Raw genomic sequence first — 21,484 nt, forward strand, 5'->3', positions numbered from 1 at the left:
TGCATGAACTCAAGGAGCTGTGGTTACATCCATGACCTGCCCAAGATCAAGTCAGTCAGCATTCTACCATGGATGAGGGAGGGGCACACACACCCTAGTCCCACTCTGAGGCACTAGTAGCAGCAGATGACTGGTAGTGGAAGGAGAGCCATTTTCCTTCAGAGGTATGGATATACAGCGTTAGTTGAACTCAAGGATTTGAGGAAATTGGAAAGAGAATATGTCTTAGTTACTTTCCTACGGGTGTGACAAAACACCATGACCAAGGCATCTTGGAGAAGAAAGCATTAAATTTAGGAGTTCACAGCTCCCATGGATAATACAGTCCATGACTTTCATCACAAGGTCATTGCAATAGTCAGATAGGCTTGGCTGTAATCATAGCTAGGAACTTATATCTGATTCACAATAAGGAGTGAAGGAGAGAGAGAGAGAGAATGGGGGAAGGAGGAATCAAACATGAGAATGTAAAAAACATGCTAACTGGAAATGCTATGGGCTTTTGGAACCTTAAGTACATGAGCCTATGTGGACCATTCTCATTCAAACTACTACAACATGTATTGGGGAAATCTGGGAGAAATTGGAGGACAGAAATAAGGGGCGAATATAATCAAATTACATGCATGCTATAAAAATATAGTTCAGTGTTATGAGATAAAATGGCAACTCATCATAAATAATTCAACTCCATTTCATAAAATTATATCTTCTTGTTTTTAATTAAGGAAAAATCCAAACTTGGGAGAATTGGGCCTGCGGTGGTAGACCTAATCCAAGGTTCTCCTCCATCATCTGTCCAGCATTTGTCCAGCCAAAGAGGCCGAAAGAGAAGCCTGGAGGATACGGACTCTGACGTGGAGTTTGTCTGCAAGACTAGGATTCTGAAGAGGACCGTGAAGGAGAAAGTGCAACCCCAGCAGCAGAGTTGTGCACCAGCTCTGCCGGGAAACGTCAAGCTTGTGGAGTCATCCCAGGCAAGTTCTTCTGCTTTTTCTTTTTTGCCCTCTTTATTCACAAAATGATTAATAATTTTCTTGTTCCAGAAATAGCATCTGGTAAAGGTTTGGCTCCACTTTCGCCTTTTTAGCTCACTCTAATTATGGGATGTACATTGCAACCTGTGTTTGCTGGATAGAGTCCCAGTTTCTATTTTCCCCCCTGAATTCTCTATTTTGGAAGAAAAGTTAGATTGTTAATATCAGAATTCAGCCAAGTGATGGTATCCCAAAGAATGCCTGGCTGGGAAAAGATCTTACATTTGTGATGTTAAAGCCACGTATTTTAGATCTTAAATATAGAGTTTAACTTAAATGTACACGTATGTAAAGCTAACATGAAATGAATGTGTTTACGTACTGTTTGTATGTACACAAACCCTTCTGTAGTTTTACATAGTATTTAAGCGTGTGTTTGTGTCCATCTGTTCTGTATAATCTTATTGTGGACGTTTCAGCATATGTACACGTGGGACTCCTCTGTCATCAAGCTTACAATAAAACTGTTTAATGCTTTGACAGACACATGTGAACCGCTGATGGTGGCAGTTGCTTACGTTTTTTTCCCCCCTATTATTCAGAGAGAGTTTTCCCATATTTCCCAGGATTCTCTCCCTCTTCAGTCTCCAGAGTAGCTGGAAGTAGACTTAGATGCTACTCTACCTAGCTTGTGGTTTGTAACATTTTTAAAATTCTATTTTTACTTTTATTCATGTGCATGCGTACTTGTCTGTGTAGATGTGTACCATATGGGCGTGGGAACCCGCGGGGTCTAGAAGACGATGTCAGATGCCCTGGAACTGGTGCTATGGGCTATTGTGAGCCATTAGATGTGTGTGCTGGGAACCAAGCTCTGCTCCTGAACATGAGCAGTGAGGATTCCTAACTGCTCGGTCTCCTCTTCATATTCTGTATTAGCAGCTGTTTGTGACCCAAGAGCACCAGTGCTTACAATAAGGAGTTTAATTAAGAATTAAAAGATGTCTTTCCAGGGGGAAAATGTCCCTGTTTTTAGAATAACATGCAATTAAATTGGTAATGGCAGAGGCAGAGCATTTGCCCCACAGATGAATGCAAAGAATTTTAAGGCGACAAGCAATGGTGATGCAGAGCTGCAGAAAGGAGCAGGAGGATGGCCTGTATAGGAATCGTAGCCACATGAAGTCCTGGAAGGCTTGAGGAAGGGGTTGCATTATCCTAAAAGCAGCAAGAACATGGGAAAGTTGTGTGTCCAGATTTTCTTTCAGAAAGGCTTAGTCTGGGCCTAGTACAGAAGAACAGTTAGAGAGTTGCTTAGAGAAGTCTCAGATTATGTTATCTCTTTGGCCACATGAAGATGGTCCAAGAGATAAGAAGCCCATAGAGCTGTAGACAGATGCAGGGCTCATCTCCCAAGTGGGAGATGCCTTGCTTTGTTTTGCTTATGCGTGTCCCATGTCCCACAGCATCTGATTAATGCCTCTGCTCAGTCTGACCTCCTCTGGAAAGATGTGGGATTCTTCTGCCAAACCGAAGCCCAGCACTTTGTTTCTCTGCATTGGCTGCTGGAGACACACGCTGCTGTGGGGTGCGATGCAGAGTACTGAGGCTGGTTTTGCTCTTTCTCTTTATTTAAGCAGAGCAGTGTTCTATTCAGTGGTTGCCTACACTGTGTACTGGTAGCAATACCAGGACGGAATGGAAAGAGGTCCCTGTCTGAGACTGGTAACTGGTGCGTGGATTCTATTCCAATGATTATGTTTAATAGAGTCAGTGTGAGCCAAGCAGTTCTGAGGCTGCTCTAGAGGAGAAATCATTAGAGTGTGGTCCAGAATGATGGTAGAAGTAGTTCCATCTTGGTGATATATTAGGGGTACTGCGTGAGCAGAGAGATATGGCGATTGTCTGTGTGAGGGTATCAATCCCCTGGAACTGGAGTTTCCTTGCCAAGGAAAGGAGGCACATGTGTGAGTTTTGGTTTAGGGCTGAGGTCTGAAAAGGACTCATGAGCTTGTGAAGTGCTGACACATTTGAGCGTGAGTGGGGGTGGGTAGGGGTGAAGGATACATGAGAAGAAGGCAGACAGTTAAGGCTGGGACAGTGCTTGTACAGACTGAAGGACTTGCTAGTCCTATGAGAAGAGAAACTAGGAATGGGCTTCATCATTAAAATCAAGTGGGGAATAAGGAGATTAAAAAAGAGCTGGGCAGGAGAGCTAAATTCTATAGGTCTGAAAAATGCTCTTTGACTTAACCAAACTTAGAGGCAGTAGGAATGAGATGGGGAAGACTCACTGCTGCTGCTGGTGTGGTGGGGAGTGAAAGGGGCAGAAACCAGATTGGGACCCATTGGCAGATGGAGCATCATCAAATAGAGGCAGCATGAAAGCTCAACTCTTGAAAACTAAGTTATTTTGATTTTGAAAGACATTGTATTTATGGAAATCAAACATGGGGTAGACAAATCAGGAGATCATTAAATTCTTCATAAGTATTTAAAACAAAGGTAATTATTCTTTTCTATAAAATTGCTATGTGTTGTTAGTTGATCTTTACTGTAATTGCTTGAATGATTTAATTCTTTGCATTTCTTGTTGCCTTTTCTTTTTTTATAGTCTGTGTATATAGATCATCCTTGGTTTGTGATCCTTCTGCCTATGCCCTCTAGGTGCTGACCAATCACATATTTGAGTTTTCCCTGAATTACCCTGCAGTTAAACAGTCTCTATGAAATGCTTAAAGTGACTTAATGTATACCATTGGTTGATTCTAATTATTGCATAATTTTCGTTACTATTTTAGGTCTCTTCATGGGAAACAAAAAAGAGGCAGAGTGAAAACCTCTTGCAGAGATACAAAGCATCCACTGACGTTCAAACTGGCAGTAGCGATCCAGCCGTAATCCTGGTAAGACTAGCCTCACTGATGAATGGCACCTTAAGACACTCTCCTAGTCACAAGCATTGAAGGGTCTGGGTAGCTGAAACATACAGCTCAGTCACATGATGAGGGAGCATGTCCCAAGCCATTAGCTGTTACCTCTGGCTGCATGAAGTAGTAAATATATAACTAAACTCTAGCCTGTGACCCCTTTCTTCTTAGTTACCAGGCTGAGAGAACTTTGTCATATTTATAAATGTGTAAAAACTATACGTATCATTTGAAAAGCATTTCAGAGCCCTGTGTCCCAATCAAAATCATATGCAATTTTAAATGTGGACTCTTGTCAGAAATTTTAATTCTTTCTTGATGTTTTGGTCCTGATTATTTATTTACTGTTTGTCTGTCTGTCTATTTTGTGGTGCTAGGGGCCATTAAGTTACATTAGAATCTGAAGTATAACTTTAGTATTTTTTTTTGTGTGTGTTTATATCTTGTTTATTTAGTATTCATATATGAATATATTTTCACCTGCTTTACCATTATTTCCCCCCCCTTCAATTCATCCACTATCCCCCCACCTTTTTCCCACATGAAATCATGTTTTTGTAATTCCCACTGAGTTTAATTTGTGTGACTGTATGTATATTGGCTGTAGGACCATACACTAGAGCGTGGGTAGCCTTGCAAAGCCTTATTACTGAAGAAAAATAATTTTAATCTACATTAGCCATCAATAGCCAGTAGGTCTTCAGAGAAGGTGGAACTTCTTGAGTCCCTTTTCATCTACAGTGTGATTTTGACAGTTTGGTCTTTTATAAGTCTTCTGCATGAAGACTCACCCATTGGAAATTCATGTATGTAACGTTCTCTCCTGTCTGGCAAAAATTTCTTTGATGAAGACTCACTCTGACTCCTGGAATCCTTCTTACCACTCTTCTATAATAGTCCCTATGCATTGTGAAAAGAGGGCCTTATTTATATGTCCCATGTATACCTGAGCATTCACGTCCTCTTATTGACAGAATGAGTAGTGTGTATGCAGGAGGACTGTTCATGTGGGTGTGTACCTGTGTGTTTGTGTGTCTGCATACCTGTGTGTCAGAACAGGATCAAAAATTTAATTATATGAGGAGAATTCTCATTTATATGAGAAAACTCCAAGAAAAGAGTCTTGTGACCTCTGTTTCTTCAAAACCACAAAATTGTTCTTGGAGTATGATTTTGTGGCACGTCCAGGACTAGCAAATAGAAGTGAGTTTATGAAGTATAATTTTGAATTGACTTAAATTAGGTGGCTCTTCGGGCAACACGAGCATGCTTCTCACTCACTCCACTGGATAATGCCTCGTTCTTCTGAGAGTTGGTATCAAACAGCCGTGTGTCTTGGCAACTGTGGAATCTCTTTGCCTTCACTAAGCCAAATGTGGCAAACCCTTGTTGTTCAGGATTGATTCTGAACAAGAACTGGCCAAGCTGTTGACTCTACCTGTGGAGCCCTGTTAAAGACACTGCCCATACGCTATATGGCATCCCTCTATATTCATGAATTGTTTAAATTTTACTTGGTCCAGAGGGGAACATACTTCATCTGACTTTATGTCTCTTCACGAGAACATTATTGAAGCAAGGCATACAACAGGAGTATAGGAAGCTTTTATTTAGAAAAAAAATATGGAAAATTTCAAATGGAACTCCATCAATACCCATGTGGCCCCCTTTTCCACCCTGAACTATGATCACCTTGGCCAGTCTATTTTCTTCTATTTGTGTCTAGTCCCTACTACTTCGAGGCATCTCATCAAACACATTGCAACTGATATAATAAGTCATTAGAAAAGAGAAAGAAATCACATTGACAAAGATTAACTTATACATGGGGGCAGGAAAAAACAACAACAACAAAATAATCAAACCAAACCAAACCCCTTAACATCAGTGATAAGGATTACCAAAATCCAGACCATCTAGCAAGAAAACATTAAAGAATTTTCAAAGTTAGAAAAGAGGCAGAAGCTGAAAAGGAAGCTGAAAAAGAACTCTCAGCAGCGTTTTAACCACAGACCTCTGTGACGCCCCGTTTGACACAGCTGCACCTGTGACTGTTAGGGGTCACCGCTTGTTTTGCAGAGACCTCAACGTCTTTATCAGCTTGTCATGGAGCTGTTACACCGTTGCCTTTCTAAACTTACATGTACGAGCTTTTAGTAAGTGCTTTTTCACAAATTAACTGTGATGTGTTTGTGTGGTCTGTTTGTCAAGTTCTGCTGTTTCATGGGTGTGGGCATGGTAGGTGTTTAATGTGTGATGCTGTGATCCTAGCAGGGTATTTGTTTCCAAATCATGTAACTAATTAATTTACATAATTCATCTGAGCAAGATGAACATTAATTTCTGTTTGGCCATAGGCGAAATAATTGAACTAAGAAATAATTACCTATGAACACTTCTCTGCCTGCACTTTCTTATAGTAAAAAGCAAAAAGAAGATTTTTAACACCCAAGATCCTTCACGGTTATTTTTAGATTACTATGAATGTGTGTTAATGTGGTGTGTGTGTGTGTGTGTGTGAATGTGGTATGTATGTGTGTGGATGTGGTATGTGTGTGTGTGTGTGTGTGTGTGTGTGTGTGTGTGAATGTAGTATGTGTGTGTGTGTGTGAATGTGGCATGTATGTGTGTGGATGTGGTATATGTGCCCGTGTGTTTATGCCTCTTTCATTTGGATGCTCTGCTTGTTGACTGTAAAGGGGAAAAGTAGTCAGTGCTAATAGTGGTACAAGAAGTTGTTGCTTAAGGAAGGAAAATTAACTATGACACCAGAAACTCACCCTTCACCTACGATGTTACTATTTATTATTTTGATGAGCTTAGTTGAGTGTGGGCCTAGGGCCTTATTCCCATGTATAATAGACTCAGAGATGTGGTGTGTTCTGCTCACACAGAGAGTCCTTACCTGATGCTTTTCTCTGCTGTACTGTACTGGTTTCATGTTGTGTGGGGAACATTTTCATTCTGCTTAGCATACTTTTCCTTGGCTGTGTTGATAACGGTTACCCACCTGCCTTTAGAAAAGATGTGTGTTCAATCTTTTGATGAAAATGAATGGGGGCACTTCATTTTTCTCCTTTCTGACTTTGTCTGCCTCATTGGCTCTTGTATTGACAGTTGTCCAACTTCAAATAAAACACTGATAGCATCATTTGCCCCTCATATCCCCCTTTGATTTCACCGTTACTTATTATTTCAGCCATGAAATCATGTTTTCTCCCAAATCACCTTGCTGCTGCATCCCAGTATCCTAACAACATCGTCTGTTATCCCCAGTTCTTCCTTTTTCCTGCCCCGAAATCTTTTTTTATTTCATTTAATTGAAAATGGATTTTCCCCCCACACAATCTATTCTGATTATAGTTTCCCGCCTCCCAACTCCTCCCCATTCCTCCCCTTCCATCTAGGTCCACACCCTTTCTCTCTCTAGATAGGAAACAAACAGGCATCTAAGGAATAATAAGACAAAACACAAAGAAACTGGAATACTACTAAATAAACCAACAGGAGAAGAAGAACCAAAGAAAAAGTATGGGAACACAGGTATGTGTAGAGACACACACATTTGCACACAAAGGAATCCCTTTAAAAACATAAAAACAGAAGCCATGATGTCTACACAAAGGATCTGTAAGGTTAAAAGAAGCTCAACCACGACATTGTGAGACAAAGAACTTATAAAGGTGATGCGAGTCTGTTTGGTGTGGGTCATCTACTGCTGGCCATGGCCCTGATCTGAGGAGGGATTTTCACTGTCCTCCTTCTCTTATGCTATCTGTGTGTCACGTGGAACATGCTCCCAAGGTCTTGGGCTCATTGCCTTGCTTGCAGGGGCTTCGGCTTCGGGCTGTGTAGACTGTCATTACTACCACAGCACTTTTTGAGTTTTGACATTAATTTTTACTTGGCCTCTCAGACATTGTACGCCATTCATTTTCTGAGACCATGCAATGAACACGTTCTTTGTTCGACCTTGCACATCATTCAGAACTGTGGAAGTTTCCAACCGGGACTCAGTAAGCTTAACACACTTTTCTAGACACAAAAAGACTTGCCTTGAAGATAATAAAATGAAAAATTTTCCAAAAAGCATCTTGATCTTCTTCCATATGCGCTAGTTAGCCTCCCAGTCAGATCGGTGCGGGACCCTTCATCCAAAGTTCACCAAAATTCTCTCATTATTCTCCACAATTCTGTTTAGCATGGGAATCATCATCCAACAACCTAGGGAAACTAGTGTGGTCCAGATTTATCATCTCTGTCCCTGTTAAGATGAACTGTTCGCACATTTTGGTGTGTGCGTGTGCGTGTATGTGTGTGTGTGGTGTGTCAAGGCATGTGGGTGGTAGATCTCAGTGTGAGTGCACAGGAGTATTTTACTGAATCAGTTCCCTTTTCTGTGTGGCCAGGATGAAATCTGATGGATGTTCTTCCCTGTGTCACTTCACCTAACCTTGATAGCCTGAGGAGGAGTCTTTTCATTCCCGCTTCACAGATGAGGAAAATAAAAGGTCTCTCATAGTCACACTGCGGGAGGTGGCCACACTGAGCCCCAGCTGTCCAACCACAGCTCCTTCTTCTTGAAGGGCTCTTTGTGACATTTTCTTTTATCTGTCATCACTAACCGCGGTAACTGATTAGTTGTCACATCAGCCTCTTCCACTTAGATCACCTGAGATATGCCAGTCTTCTTCACTTAAACTTGAGAATTCCAAGAAATGTAGTGTATTTGTTGAAATGGAGGAATTTTAGGCTAGATGGCTTTCAGGGTTGTAGAGATGAACATCTATGGGCCAGAGTCTTTAATTGACTTTAAGAACCAAAACCATCTAAAGCTATATGCAATATAGTTATATAATATAACTAAATATACATACATACATACATACATACACACACCCCAAGATGAAACTTGCCATTGGTATCAACATGCATAGAACTGAAACATTAAATTATATGAATTTAATGAAATTAAATGAAACACACACCAGGCCCCAAAGACAAACATTGCATTTCCTCCCTCATTTCTGGACACTGAAAAAGTTAACAACACAGATATCAGTACAGGGCGTGAATGGCAGAAGGCTAGAAAAGGTGTGAATAGTGACTGCTAAAACACATATCCAAAAGGAGAAATGCTCTTAGGGTATATAGTGCAGAAGGGACCGATAATTCACAACAATTACTCATGCTATAATTTAAAATACCTGCAAGAGTTCAGAGGTTACCAACCCAGAATATTTGAGGAGATGGAAGGTGCTAATCGCCATGATGTGCCATTCCACATTATATACATGTATGGAAGTTCAGTACTGTCCACATAGGTGAGTTCAAGTACATATATGCCAATTATAAACTTGTAATGACGAGCCCGTGGGGCGGGAGGGATGACTTAGCAGTCAAGAGCACTTGGACCTCCTGCAGAGAATGAAAATCTAATTCCCAGCTGTGTTCATTGTGAGCCGCCCACAGCTCCAGCTCCAGGGGAATCTGACACCTTCTTCTGGCCTCCTTGGGCACACACACATGCAGCATGCTCATACACAAAAATAAAAATAAATCTTAAAACAAACTTAATCCATCACTGATTCCTTGACCAGAATAGTATAAATCTCAAACTTATTTCTTCTCTCCTTGTCCTCCCTACATATGGCCTGAACAGTGTACTGTTTTTTCCTCAGTACTTGTCTCTTTTTGTAGTCAACCTGGAGTTGTATTAGAGTCATCTTATAGATGGCTGTAAGAGTGTTGCTCTCTGGGCAGCCCCTCTGCTCAGTCAGCTCTTTGTGTGTGTGTGTGTGTGTGTGTGTGTGTGTGTGTGTGTGTGTGTGTGTGTTTTGGTTTTGTGTTTGTTTGGGGATTTGTTTTGGAATGTGATTGTGGCCATATATTTACCCCTAACATTCCCCATGACCTAGTATTGCCTTACCTTTGGCCTCCAGAAAAATCCACTATTTTGTCATATCCAGGAATGATATTCTGACCTTTCTTCTGTCTCAAACATTTCCAAACTTATGTGTAAAGTTCCAATAGGTCCCGCTTCCTCCCAGCTGGGAGAGAAGGAGAAACTCTTTCATTGCATCTCTTATAAGCATGCCAATTTTTGTCAGTAGAATCAGTGTCTGCGTAAACACTATTGTATTTCCTCTGTTATTGCTCAGCATCTTACATCTCTGCCAAGGACTTGGCTAAATTTAAGGAAAACTCCTGAACACTGGTCTGTGATAACTGGCAATTAGACTCCAGACTCCAGCCAGAAATGTGGGACTTGGGTTCCATACCCAAGAACTGGGACTGGACCTGGTTTTATCAGTACCCTCACGCCCCACTGCTGCACTCAAAAGTGAGGCAGTCTGAGTAGCTATTGCTATACCATGCATAATAGAAGCTATATAAATAAAAGGAAGCAATGGGAAGAGAACAGCAAGCAGCCTAAGAGTTAAGTGTTCCTTCAAGTCATGTCACAGGATGAAATATATGAAGCAACTACAGACTCTCCTCTCTAAAGGCTCTTTGCTTAATGCCCATGGCATAACCAAGTTGTCAACTCCAACAGATGGTTACCAAAGCAAATGATAAATCTGAAGAAAGCTCACTTTGAAAATCTCCAAATTTGAGTAAGAATAATTTTTCTGAAACTCAAGTAAGAGAGACGGAAGTGCAAACTTTGAGTATGCATATGCATGCCTTAATTCACCTTTCTGGGCTACATATTCCAAATTCATGAAGAAAATTCTGGATTCTAGAAGGAGTCAATGTTTGTTCTTTCCTTGTATCTGTTTTGATCTGTATTAATCTTCAGTGACTAGTCTAAATGTATGAGGTAAATGTAGTTTACTAAACCATGAGCAAATACCTCTATACCGTGGTACACACAGATAGTTTAGAATTCAATTAATGAGACATTATACAACCGTTAAAAAACTGTCCCTATGTCAGCTGTCTTCACAGCTAATGTGAATTGTGCTGAGATTCTTTTAGACAGGTTGAGTGTGTGTGTGTGTGTGTGTGTGTGCCTTTGTGTCAGTGGATATCAGAAGGGGCATCAGATGCTCTGATACTACAGTCATAGGTGGTGGTAAGCTGACATGTGACTACCATAAAGATAGTAAATTCCCTTGATATTGAGTCCTCTCTTCCTGTCCCTCACACAGACCTTTTGATCAGACTGTTCTTTAACTCTCTTGTCCTCTATGGATACATCTCCCTCTTTGGGCCAGGTCTTGAGAGCAGACTGGCGTATAGGTTTATCATCTGTGTTCAAAGTGCATGCTTTGCCATCTTTTTTGATGAATACTTGATATTCTGACCTGTTTTCTGTCTCAAGCATTTCCAAACTGAGGAGTTGTGTCAACAGAATTCTGTCCACATCTTCAAAAGCTTGATGGCCAGATGATTCTGCCAGAAATGTTTTAAAAGTCAATGGAGCTTTTAGATGTTTGGGAAGATGTAACCACCCGTGTATTCAAAATAGAGTTCAACACAGTTTGGGGCCCAAGAAGGATCTGCGGATAAGGGAACAAGAGGATGGAGGTATCTCTCTGTGCCAGAGCCGAGCCAAGCCTCACAAGGACGCCTGATTTGCTCTGTATTTTTAGTCATTCTATAGGAGCTACTTCCAGCTCCCTGAAAGCACCAGGGCTGTCTGAATTCCTAGGATCAGTGACAGAGCTTTCATGTAAAAACCGAAGCGCACTAGGTGAGCTGACAAGTTGTCAGTCTAGACTTTGTTTATGGTGGTTAAAATCCAGCCTAGAGGACAACCCAAAACAACTGCAACTAAATTTTGGTCATCAGTGTTATATGATGAGTTTAAAAGGTGACTGACCTCCAAATCTGATAAAGAAAATAAGAGTTGCAAAGACCCTGCCTGATGAGTCCCTAACTCTGCTGTATTCCCCCTGAGTGAACCCAGTTCTGAGTTACAAGTTTTCCTAAGGAACCACATCGGTCTTTTAGTCATATACACTGAGTGCTATGGTGACAAGATTTTAGAATATTGAAGTTACATTCATTTCAAAAGAGGACCATTTCTTTTTTAAAAATTGATTTTATTGAGCTATATATTTTTCTCTGCTCCCCTCTCTTTCAGCCCTCTCCCATGGTCCCATGCTCCCAATTTACTCAGGAGATCTTGTCTTTTTCTACTTCCCATGTAGATTAGATCCATGCATATCTCCCTTAGGGTCCTCATTGCTGTCTAGGTTCTCTGGGATTGTGATTTGTAGGCTGGTTTTCTTTGATTTATGTTTAAAAACCATTTATGAGGAGTACATATGATGATTGTCTTTCTGGGCCTGGATTACCTCACTCAATATGATGTTTTTTAGCTCCATCCATTTGCCTGTAAATTTCAAGATGTCATTTTTTTTTTCTGCTGTGTAGTGCTCCATTGTGTAAATGTGTCACATTTTCATTATCCATTCTTTGGTCAAGGGGCATTTACGTTGTTTCCAGGTTCTGGTTATGACAAACAGTGCTGCTATGAATATAGTTGAATGTCACTCATGAGGCCCAAGAGTGAGGCATAGTGTAACTTCCTGAGCCTAGCTTGAGTTTGGAGACCTGTCTTTGGCCATGACTTCTGCATGTGAGTGACTCAGTACATCCCAACCTAGACCCGCCTGTGCCCAATGATTGCTAGCATGGCAGAATATTATTGGCCCTTGTTCCTTACTCACTCTGCCTCAACCCATTCCAATCTTCTCATGCCCATCACAACCCTATATAATCTCCTGACTGATACCATTAAACGAGTTTTTGCTTTGACTCCCTATCCTGTCTGATTGTCCTACAGCAGCGGAACGATTGTCGTTGTGGGGTTGTGGGAATGTGTGTGTGTGGGGGATAGTGCACTCACCTTTTCCTGATGAATAAGGAGGCTCGAGAAGCCTAGCAGTTGAGCACTTGTCCTTGTGATACAATTGAGCATCCTTTGGATATATACCCAAAAATGTTATTGCTGGGTCTTGAAGAAGGCTGCTTCCTAATTTTCTGAGAAATCGCCATACTGACATCCAAAGGGGCTGTACCAGCCTGCATTCCCACCAGCAATGCAGAAGTGTTCCCTTTCCCCCACAACCTCTCCAGCATAAGTTGTCATCAGTGTTTTTGATCTTGGTCATTCTTACAGGTGTAAGATGGAATCTCAGAGTTGTTTTGATTTGCATTTCTCTGATGGCTAAGGATGTTGAGCATTTCCTTAAGTGTCTTTCAGTCATTTTAGATTCCTCTGTTGAGAGTTCTTTGTTTAGGTCTGTACTCCATTTTTTTATTGGATTATTTTTTCTTTTGATGACCAATTTCTTGAGTTCTTTGTATATTTTGGAGATCACCTATATCCATTGTATGATGTAGGATTAGTGAAGATTTTTCCCATTCTGTAGGCTGTTGTTTTGTCTTCTTGACCATATCCTCTGCTTTACAGAAGCTTCTCGGTTTCAGGAGGTCACATTTATTAATTGTTTCTCCCAGTGTCCGTGCTGCTGGGGTTATATTTAGGAAGTGGTCTCCTGTGCCAATGTGTTCAAGTGTACTTTCCACTTTCTCTTCTATGAAGTTCAGTGTGACTGGCTTTATGTTAAGGTCTTTGATCCATTTGGACTTGAGTTTTGTGCATGGTGATAGATATGGATCTACTTTCATTCTTCTAAATGTTAATATCCAGTTGTTCTAGTACCATTTGTTAAATATGCTTTCTTTTTTCCATTTGATATTTTTTGACTTTGTCAAAAATCAGGTGTTTGTAGGTGTATGGATTAATATCTGGGTCTTTGATTTGGCTCCATTGGTCCTCCTGTCTGTTCTTATGCCAAAAACCAGGCTGTTTTCAGTACTGTAGCTCTGTAATAGAGTTTGAAGTCAGGGATTGTGATGCCTCCAGAAGTTCTTTTATTGTACAGAATTGTTTTGGCTATTCTGGGTTTTTTCTTTTCCATATGAACTTGAGTACTGTTCTTTCAAGGTCTGTGAAGAATTTTGCTGGGATTTTAATGGGCATTGCACCGAATCAGTAGATTGCTTTTGGTAAGATTGCCATTTTTACTATGTTAATTCTACTTACCCAAGAGAAGGGGAGATATTTCCACTTTCTGGTGAAGAAGACCATTTCCTAACCAATCTTTCTGTTTGCCTTCCTGAGACCCTGCAAAGGACTGGGGTTTCTAACAGTACCAAACCATTCCTTGAGAACCTTTTCATGAGAAACAGTACAGTGATGCTCAAGTGCTCCAAGGACAATTATCCTATACTCTGCCTCCCCTGAGTCATCCATCAGCACACAGCAGAGTGTGCAGACAGCCACAGGGTGAATGTGAAACACACAAAGGAGCACCTCATAGGTGACTTAGACTGCAGTTAAACAGTGGGGACCTGTGAGTGCCCTGTCAGCAGCCAGGGTCACATCATGGAGGTGAGTTGCTAAGCAGTATCGTGCCAGAGCAGCAAATAAAGTGGATAACCATATCCCTAAAAGAACGGGAAAGTTAAAACACACACTTACCCATATCCCATGAGGAGCATTGCATTATGGGAAGGTGACAATCTGTGGCCTAAGAGACCCACACGCTGCTTGTCGGTTTTGTCAAATCTTAACCTGCAGTGGCTTGCATTTAATAAATAAAGTAAGAAAAATATCACCAGCTGTCATGGTTGCTACAGGAGTGAATGGCATAATTGCTTATGATGAAATGAAAATAATTCTGTGTCAAATGAAAGGCGTCCATTAAAGCCACCTTGTGTAATTGGGAAGGAGTGAGATTCAGTCTTCTTTGGATAATCTAGAAGAAAGCAGAGAAAGCAAAATTCTTCATGGAGAATACGAGCTAAGGCTGGTAGGGGTGACCCCAGAAGCTCTAAATCCTGGAACTGCAAACCAGAAGGCTAAAAGGGGAAAATGTCAGACAGGGATGACACAACACACTTCTGCTGCCACAGTTGGGTACCTGTGAGGGAGATGTTTAATGGCAATTTTAAACTGATTTGTAGTTTTGCTAAGTGAAAGTATTTTCATTATTTTTTAATAAAATTCTCAGTATTTTTTAGTAGTCTTAGATTTGGGTTTTTTTTTAGGGGGGAGGTTGTTAACCAAACTGTGAGATCTGCTTTGAAATATAATGTCAAGAATTGAAAGTATATGAGTGATAATAAGTAATAATAACAATAATAATGAACTAAGGCTGCTGCATGGTCTGGTGTTTTCCAAGTCATAGTTGCTTGGCTATAAATGGCAGTAGCAGTAGTATATGCTCACAGTAGCTGTTGAGAAGAAGGAAGAAAAACTCTGCTGGAGAAATGGTAAAGACATGTTGGAGGAGCAAGACCTATATTTGTCTTTTATAATGGATACAAATATTCAGAGAGGAAAAGTGAGGGGGCATTGCCGGTGGAAGCTCCATGTGGGCAAAGTTGTCTAAACAGGACTCTCTGTGACCTTTCTAGAAAATTCCTGGCTGGACCTTAGGTTATAACAGAAATGTTCTCTACAAAAAAAAAAAAAAAAAAAAAAAAAAAAAGTGAAATATGACCCATTAGCTCAGAATCCCATTGAGAAGGGTTTGGGAAGTCAGAGACTTTATGCTTAAATGTTCAGGAGACAGATCCTGTAGGAAGCCTTCATTGTGTTTTTGTTAATCATGGGGATTTTGTTTCCAAAACCTTATCAGACAGTGACTGAATTCAAAATAAAAGTTAACAAAAATCAGACAAAACAAATAAAAATTCAAGTAGGATCTCACTGCCTGAAAACAATATAAGGAAGAAGATGACATAAAAAATGTTAGAGAGAAAAATTGCACACTGTGGCAAAGAGTATGAAGGACTAAATAATAAAATCAGTGTTGAGACAAGTGGGTGCCATACATGAGAAAAGAACAGATGACCTGAGGAATCTGCTTGGTGGCCACCATAACACTGAGGTATCAGTAAGATATTTGTATTAATGGTGGGGTCAGTTGTGTAGGTGAGGCGTACAGTAAAGAAGCTGCCAATGTGATTACTCCATTGTATGGTTATGGTTTTTTACTGTGGCAATGAGAGAGAACAGACAGAGGTGTCTGGAAGAGTCTAGAGCAGAGACAGAAGTAAACTGGTCATGGCCAGGGCTAAGGACACAGGAGAGAAAAAGGGGATGGTGCCGGGAGAGTAAGAGAGAAAGCGCCAGGACTGTAGAGAATAACACGCTAAAAGGAGGGTGAGTAGCTGTGGGGAGACAAGGGCCAGGAGGCTTGTTACAAATTTTAAAATTTGTAACAAGTACTTGTAAGTAGAAACTGAGGGAGTCTAAGGCGGTGTAGCTTTTGTATGCAGCCCCAGGTATATGTCAGTGGAGGGCCACATCTTCCTTCTTCCAGAGGTAAGGGAAATGACTGCCTTGGCAAATGGAAACCAGTTTCATAAGTTCCCAAGAAATTCTGGCTTTTATCTAACCACCAGAAATCCTACAGTCCAGCTTCAGCTCTTTTCTGTATATATAGACTGCCTTTGGGGGTTGGGGAATTAGAATTTCCTTTGGATCTGACAAGATAGAAATATTTAGAGCAAGCATGAAAGGCAGGCAGTGATGATGTTCACATAAGACAAGGCAGCTCGTCCCTCTGCAGTTGAAATCGGTACATCAAGAGACTGAGGGTAGAGCCTAAGAATAACTCACCCAGGGATGGATAGCTGAGATAGAATGTACAGGAACGAAAAGAGGAAAGAATTCCAAGAGGATATTCATGTTCCTTTAGCTCCAGAAGTGTCACCACCATGCAGGGACAGGTGGAAGATGCTTGGGCTCTTCCTCAGTGTCTCACCTTTTAGACCCTGCATTCAGCACATAGCCAGTCCTGTTGAGTCAGACTTTTTTGTTTCAATTTCGCTGCCTCCACAGTGACCACTCTGGCCAACACCATCTCTTATAGAGCAACTACAGAAGCCACATTAACAATCTCAATATTCCTCTTGGCATCCACAGTCTGAAACTCCGAGTGTACCATTTGAAATATAAGTCACGTGAAGCACTTTTCCTGTCCCGACTTTTCTGACAGCTCCTCATTCTTAGACAACATTCAGTATCCTTACTGTGGCCCCAGAGCCCTAGATGACCGGAGATAGCATCTTTGGAGTTCTCAATGCCTGTATTCACTTCCTTCCATGTCTTCTAAGACTCTAATAAATACTAATTCAACAATAATGTAAGAATGGGACATAATATCATGTAATGTAAGTCCTGTGATAGGAAAGGAAAGAGAAGAAGAAAGCAGTGTAAATCCAAGCTTTCCTTCTTAGATCTAATTCCCGGACTTCGTTTCACACACGGTTCCTACCACCACATGTCTTTTCAAGGTTTTGTGTGTTGTTAGTTATTGACCTAGCTATTGGGGATCCAGCAGAGAAGACAGTTTTGTGACAATGCTCACTCCTTGTCCTTGTGAAGGTGAAAGTCTGTGGTGTAAGAAAGGGCACAGTAAAGAAATTGCTGAACTGAACTTTGTGGGTGGAAGAGGAAAAGTTTATTCCAAACTGCCAAGGCTATCTTGGGGTGAGAGAGGCAGGAGCAGGAAAAGCCATAAGGAGAGTAGAATGAGTCTCTGGGGAGGAGAGGAGCTGTGAACTGAAGCAGCCTGAGAGTTTAGGGTAGAGCAGAGGATGAGAGGGGCCAGAATGCTAGCGTGGACTTGGACATACACGTGAATGGGGAATCTGTAGGCAAGGGAAAACAAAGGAGGGGCTCCTTTTGGCAGACAGAAAACTCATTTCCCAGATCCTGAGTAATTCCATAGGAGAACTTTTACCAGCGATCCTTCTGTGGTGCCACTTGAGCTGGGTTAAGACTGTCATTTTGGGGTTATTCACTGCTTTGGGGGGAACTGGGGTTCCATTTGGACCTGATATGTGGGGCCAGGATCTGACGGTACATAGCTGGATGCATGAATATGTTGAACGGCAGGTGCTGTTAAGTGTTCAGGAGAAAATGAGGCGGGGGCAGGGATAGGCTCATCTTTGTTGGGTGTGAGCTGTTATTTTAGGTAGGGTGCTCAAGGGTGGCGGCAGCGAGTGGGTGCTAGAAGAAAGGATGGGTGCAGGAGGAGCAAACAAGTACCCAGATGCAAGCCAGTGACCCTTGAGAGCGGAGGGTGGCAGGCATATTGGTGGGGAGGTGGCCACAAGTGAGAAGTGGAGGGAACAGACAGAGACTACGGATCAGCTGGGTCAGATTATGGAGGGTCCTATATTCTTCTTTCTCACCGTTCTTCTTCTTCTCAGAATTTATATCACGTGATATTGGGTACTTGGCTTTTTATTTGTTGAGAATCATTCCCATGTTGCAGAAAATGGGTTACAAAAGGCAGGCTTTTGAACTTCACACCACACCAGGGCTTGAGTCACATTACAAACTCAACTTCAGTGGACAACTGAATGTGTGAAGAGGAGGGGTCTATAACAAAAAGCTGCGAAGAGGAAAAACGGCGTGTTGAATTTGGCAGAAGGGCATCTTCTTGTCCAGTGCCTTTTTCAAGCCCTTGACAATTATGTGTACCCAGTGGGAGTAAAAGCACAAAGGAAAAGAAGAAAAAAACAGATAAAATGATGCCTTCCAGTTCCTGAGTTTCCTAGCAACAGGCGCTGCACAGCCTGTGGTACCCCACCCTGTCTGCTCTTTGTCCTGACTCAGTCCTTTTACATAGAGACTTTACAAAGTGAGCAGCTGATATTGTCACTGGCCTGCCTGGCAGGAGCAAACACTTTCTGGAGAGACACCGGCTTCCCTGCAAGCCATCAGAAACAATGGATTCCAGAAAATTTGAATTTCCCTAGAAATCTGCGGAGAGAGGAAGTGGCTAAAACCCTGGGTGAATCCCCTGGAGGAACTGGTCTCATGGAGAAAGATTTAAAATTTAAAAGGAAAGATTGGGAGCTGAGACAATGGTAGGCAGGGACTTGCTAGACTGTAGTTACATTTCCTGCCTTCTGTTTTTAAGCCGAGCCTTATGTCAGGACCCTAGAGATGGACTTAGGGTGTCACCAGATCACTTTGTTCCCCTTCAAAATGTGGCCACATTGAATACATCTCCTTTTTCTATTTTCTACTCTTTATTAATTTGACTTTTGTTCTTTTATACTCCCTTCTTTTTTTGTTGTTCGTTTTTGTTTTTGGCTCACTGTGTGGCTTTAGACCTGGCTGGTCCAGAACTCATCCACATTTGCCTTCCTCTGCTAAATGGAGTGCTGAAAAGGCATGCCCCACTACTTTTCGCCGAATTTGCTCTTTTAGGTTGATTATTAAAGAGGAAAGGCGGCCCACCTAACCCACCTCTGCTGCTTTTTACCTCTACTTGTTGAAGCAGAACAGAGCTCAAACTTTCAGACTTTGATTTGCAGTCTCAAGAAAGTTTGGCCCTTGGTAAATTTCTCCTCTCTCAGTCTACCACAGACTTTGCTTTTCTGTTTGCTTTTGGGTTCTTTTAAGCAGTTTCAGGTTCTTGTCTACCATTTGGTGTGGCTGCCATTTGATGACTGACTTTTGATAAGTTTAAATGTTCCAGTAATAATGCCACCGAGGGTGGCCGGATTAGTAATTCCAGGTTTAATCTGAAAAAAAGCAAAGCAACTCCTGGGTGACCCTTGGAAAAGCAGGGGAGGAATCACATAGCAAATTTGGCTACCAGGTTTTGTGTAGCCTGTAGGTCAGCCTCAGGGAGGGGCTGACTTTTAGTGGGCTTTCTCAAGGGAGGCATTTGGAATGGGGCCCCTAGCTGGAGATCCCCAACATCCTAACCTTTTTGGGTATATATGGAAGGTAGTAGGGCTTCCAACTACACAGCTTTTTTTTTTTTTTGGACTTCTATTGCCCAGGGGATATTATTATTAAATAGAGAAACACAAATCTCAGTTGTCTTGGAAACCTGTGCCTGAAATGTTACTATCAAAGATTTAAAGAGAAAGATCACTGACTCAAATCATCATGGTCAAATTAACTAAAGCAAACTTTTTTATTTGCATACAAGTGATACTTCCATTTACGGTGGATTTTGAGAGGTCAGCATTGAACATTGGATGTAGGAAGATAAGATTTTTAAAGCTTACGGATAGAGGGGTTTCCAAATAAGGGATTTAGTGGGCAAAATAGGGTTATAGGAGCAGAGCACAAGCATAACAACTTAGTCATAACAACAAGTAGTCATAACAACCTTTGGAAAACAAAGGTAGGGTTGCAAGATGGTTTTGTTTTTGTTTTTTTTGTTTTTTTGGTTTTTTTTTTTTTTTTTTTTTTTTTTTTGGTTTTTCAAGATAGGGTTTCTCTGTAGCTTTGGAACCTGTCCTGGAACTAGCTCTTGTAGACCAGGCTGGTCTCGAATTCACAAAGATCTGCCAGCCTCTGCCTCCCAAGTGCTGGGATTAAAGGCATGCACCACCACCGCCCGGGTGCAAGATGGTTTTGAAACAAAGACATGGTTGCCATTTCCTGGAACAACCAATACAGATCTATTCATAGTTAAGGTTACAGCTGGGGCACAGCCCAATCCTAGAGAAACAGCAGTTTAACCATAAACAAAATAAATGAGTCTAGTGTGTCTTTACTATAAGATGGCTTTCAATTCTCAGATGGGAGCAGGCTGGTTCATCACTGAAACCATGACTGGCCATTCCTGCCATTGGAAAGCACATCTCATGACAAATGCACAGACCTGTGCACTGTTGAGACAGGATAATGTTTGCATCAGGATAGTTGCCGAGAGATAATGCATTGTGTTGTATGTGATGCCATGCAGTTCAATATTTTAATATCTAAATATGTTGCTGGGGATTCAGGGTTCCCTTTGGGGTTCTCAGTCTTGATGGAATGGGAATTTGGAAACAGGACTCAGAAGGAAACTTGAGATCACTTAGCTTGAGAGAAAGGCAAAACAAGTCGGCTTGGGAATAAAGTTTGTACAAAGTTTGGTGGAGGAATGGGAGTCTCCAAAGTATGGACAAAAATGCCCAATATCAGGACAGATATGCTTAGGATAAGATAAAAAGAAGGGTATGGACATGTTAGAATTTGGGTTTTGTTATTCTTATTTGTTTTTATTTTGTTTTCCTTGGAGCTCAAGAGAGCAGTCAAGCTAACCAATAAAAATGGTAAACAATGCACTGTGGGAGAGACAACAGCAGGTGAGGTTACCCTTCCCAGAGTAGATTGTGGTGTCAAGTTGCCACCCTAGACCTGAGCAATCAAATTCAGATTCTGTTCCTGTGAAAAGGGGAAGTAGTTTTTTCTTAATGCGGTGGGGCAGGCCCTACTACCTTGCCCTCCTTTTCCTATGGTATTTGGATCTTGAGAAAGGGCTGTTGCGGTAGGTACTTGTCTTTTTGTGTGTGGTTTTCCTTTTTGTGTGTATATGAGAGAGGTTTCTTGTGGTCCAGTCTTTCTATAGTACCACAGCCAATGAAGGGGGCGAGTGTGTCTTTTTAGAATGAGTTTCTACCCCGGTAGCTGAAAAACAACTGTTTGTCCCTACCTGGAAAGCTCTTCTTTCTGTTTAAATTAAATAGAGAAGGAAAGTGATGGACAGCTGGAGTCATGCAGTTGCTAGGCTACAAGGGTGCCCA

General features: G+C 41.5%; 1 protein-coding gene across 1 annotated transcript in view; it reads left to right on the forward strand.

Moving 5' to 3' along the window:
• The window catches only part of Morc1 (MORC family CW-type zinc finger 1), a 154,529-nt gene that overhangs the window by 115,745 nt on the left and 17,300 nt on the right, over positions 1–21,484 (forward strand). Inside the window, exons 19-20 of the mRNA XM_085685555.2 lie at positions 729–977; positions 3,779–3,883. Coding sequence (XP_085541681.2) covers positions 729–977; positions 3,779–3,883 — 354 coding nt within the window. The remainder of the gene's footprint in view (positions 1–728; positions 978–3,778; positions 3,884–21,484) is intronic.

The sequence above is a fragment of the Myodes glareolus genome, chromosome 2 (genome assembly GCF_982192425.1).
Source record: "Myodes glareolus chromosome 2, mMyoGla1.1, whole genome shotgun sequence".
NCBI classification, from domain to species: domain Eukaryota; kingdom Metazoa; phylum Chordata; class Mammalia; order Rodentia; family Cricetidae; genus Myodes; species Myodes glareolus.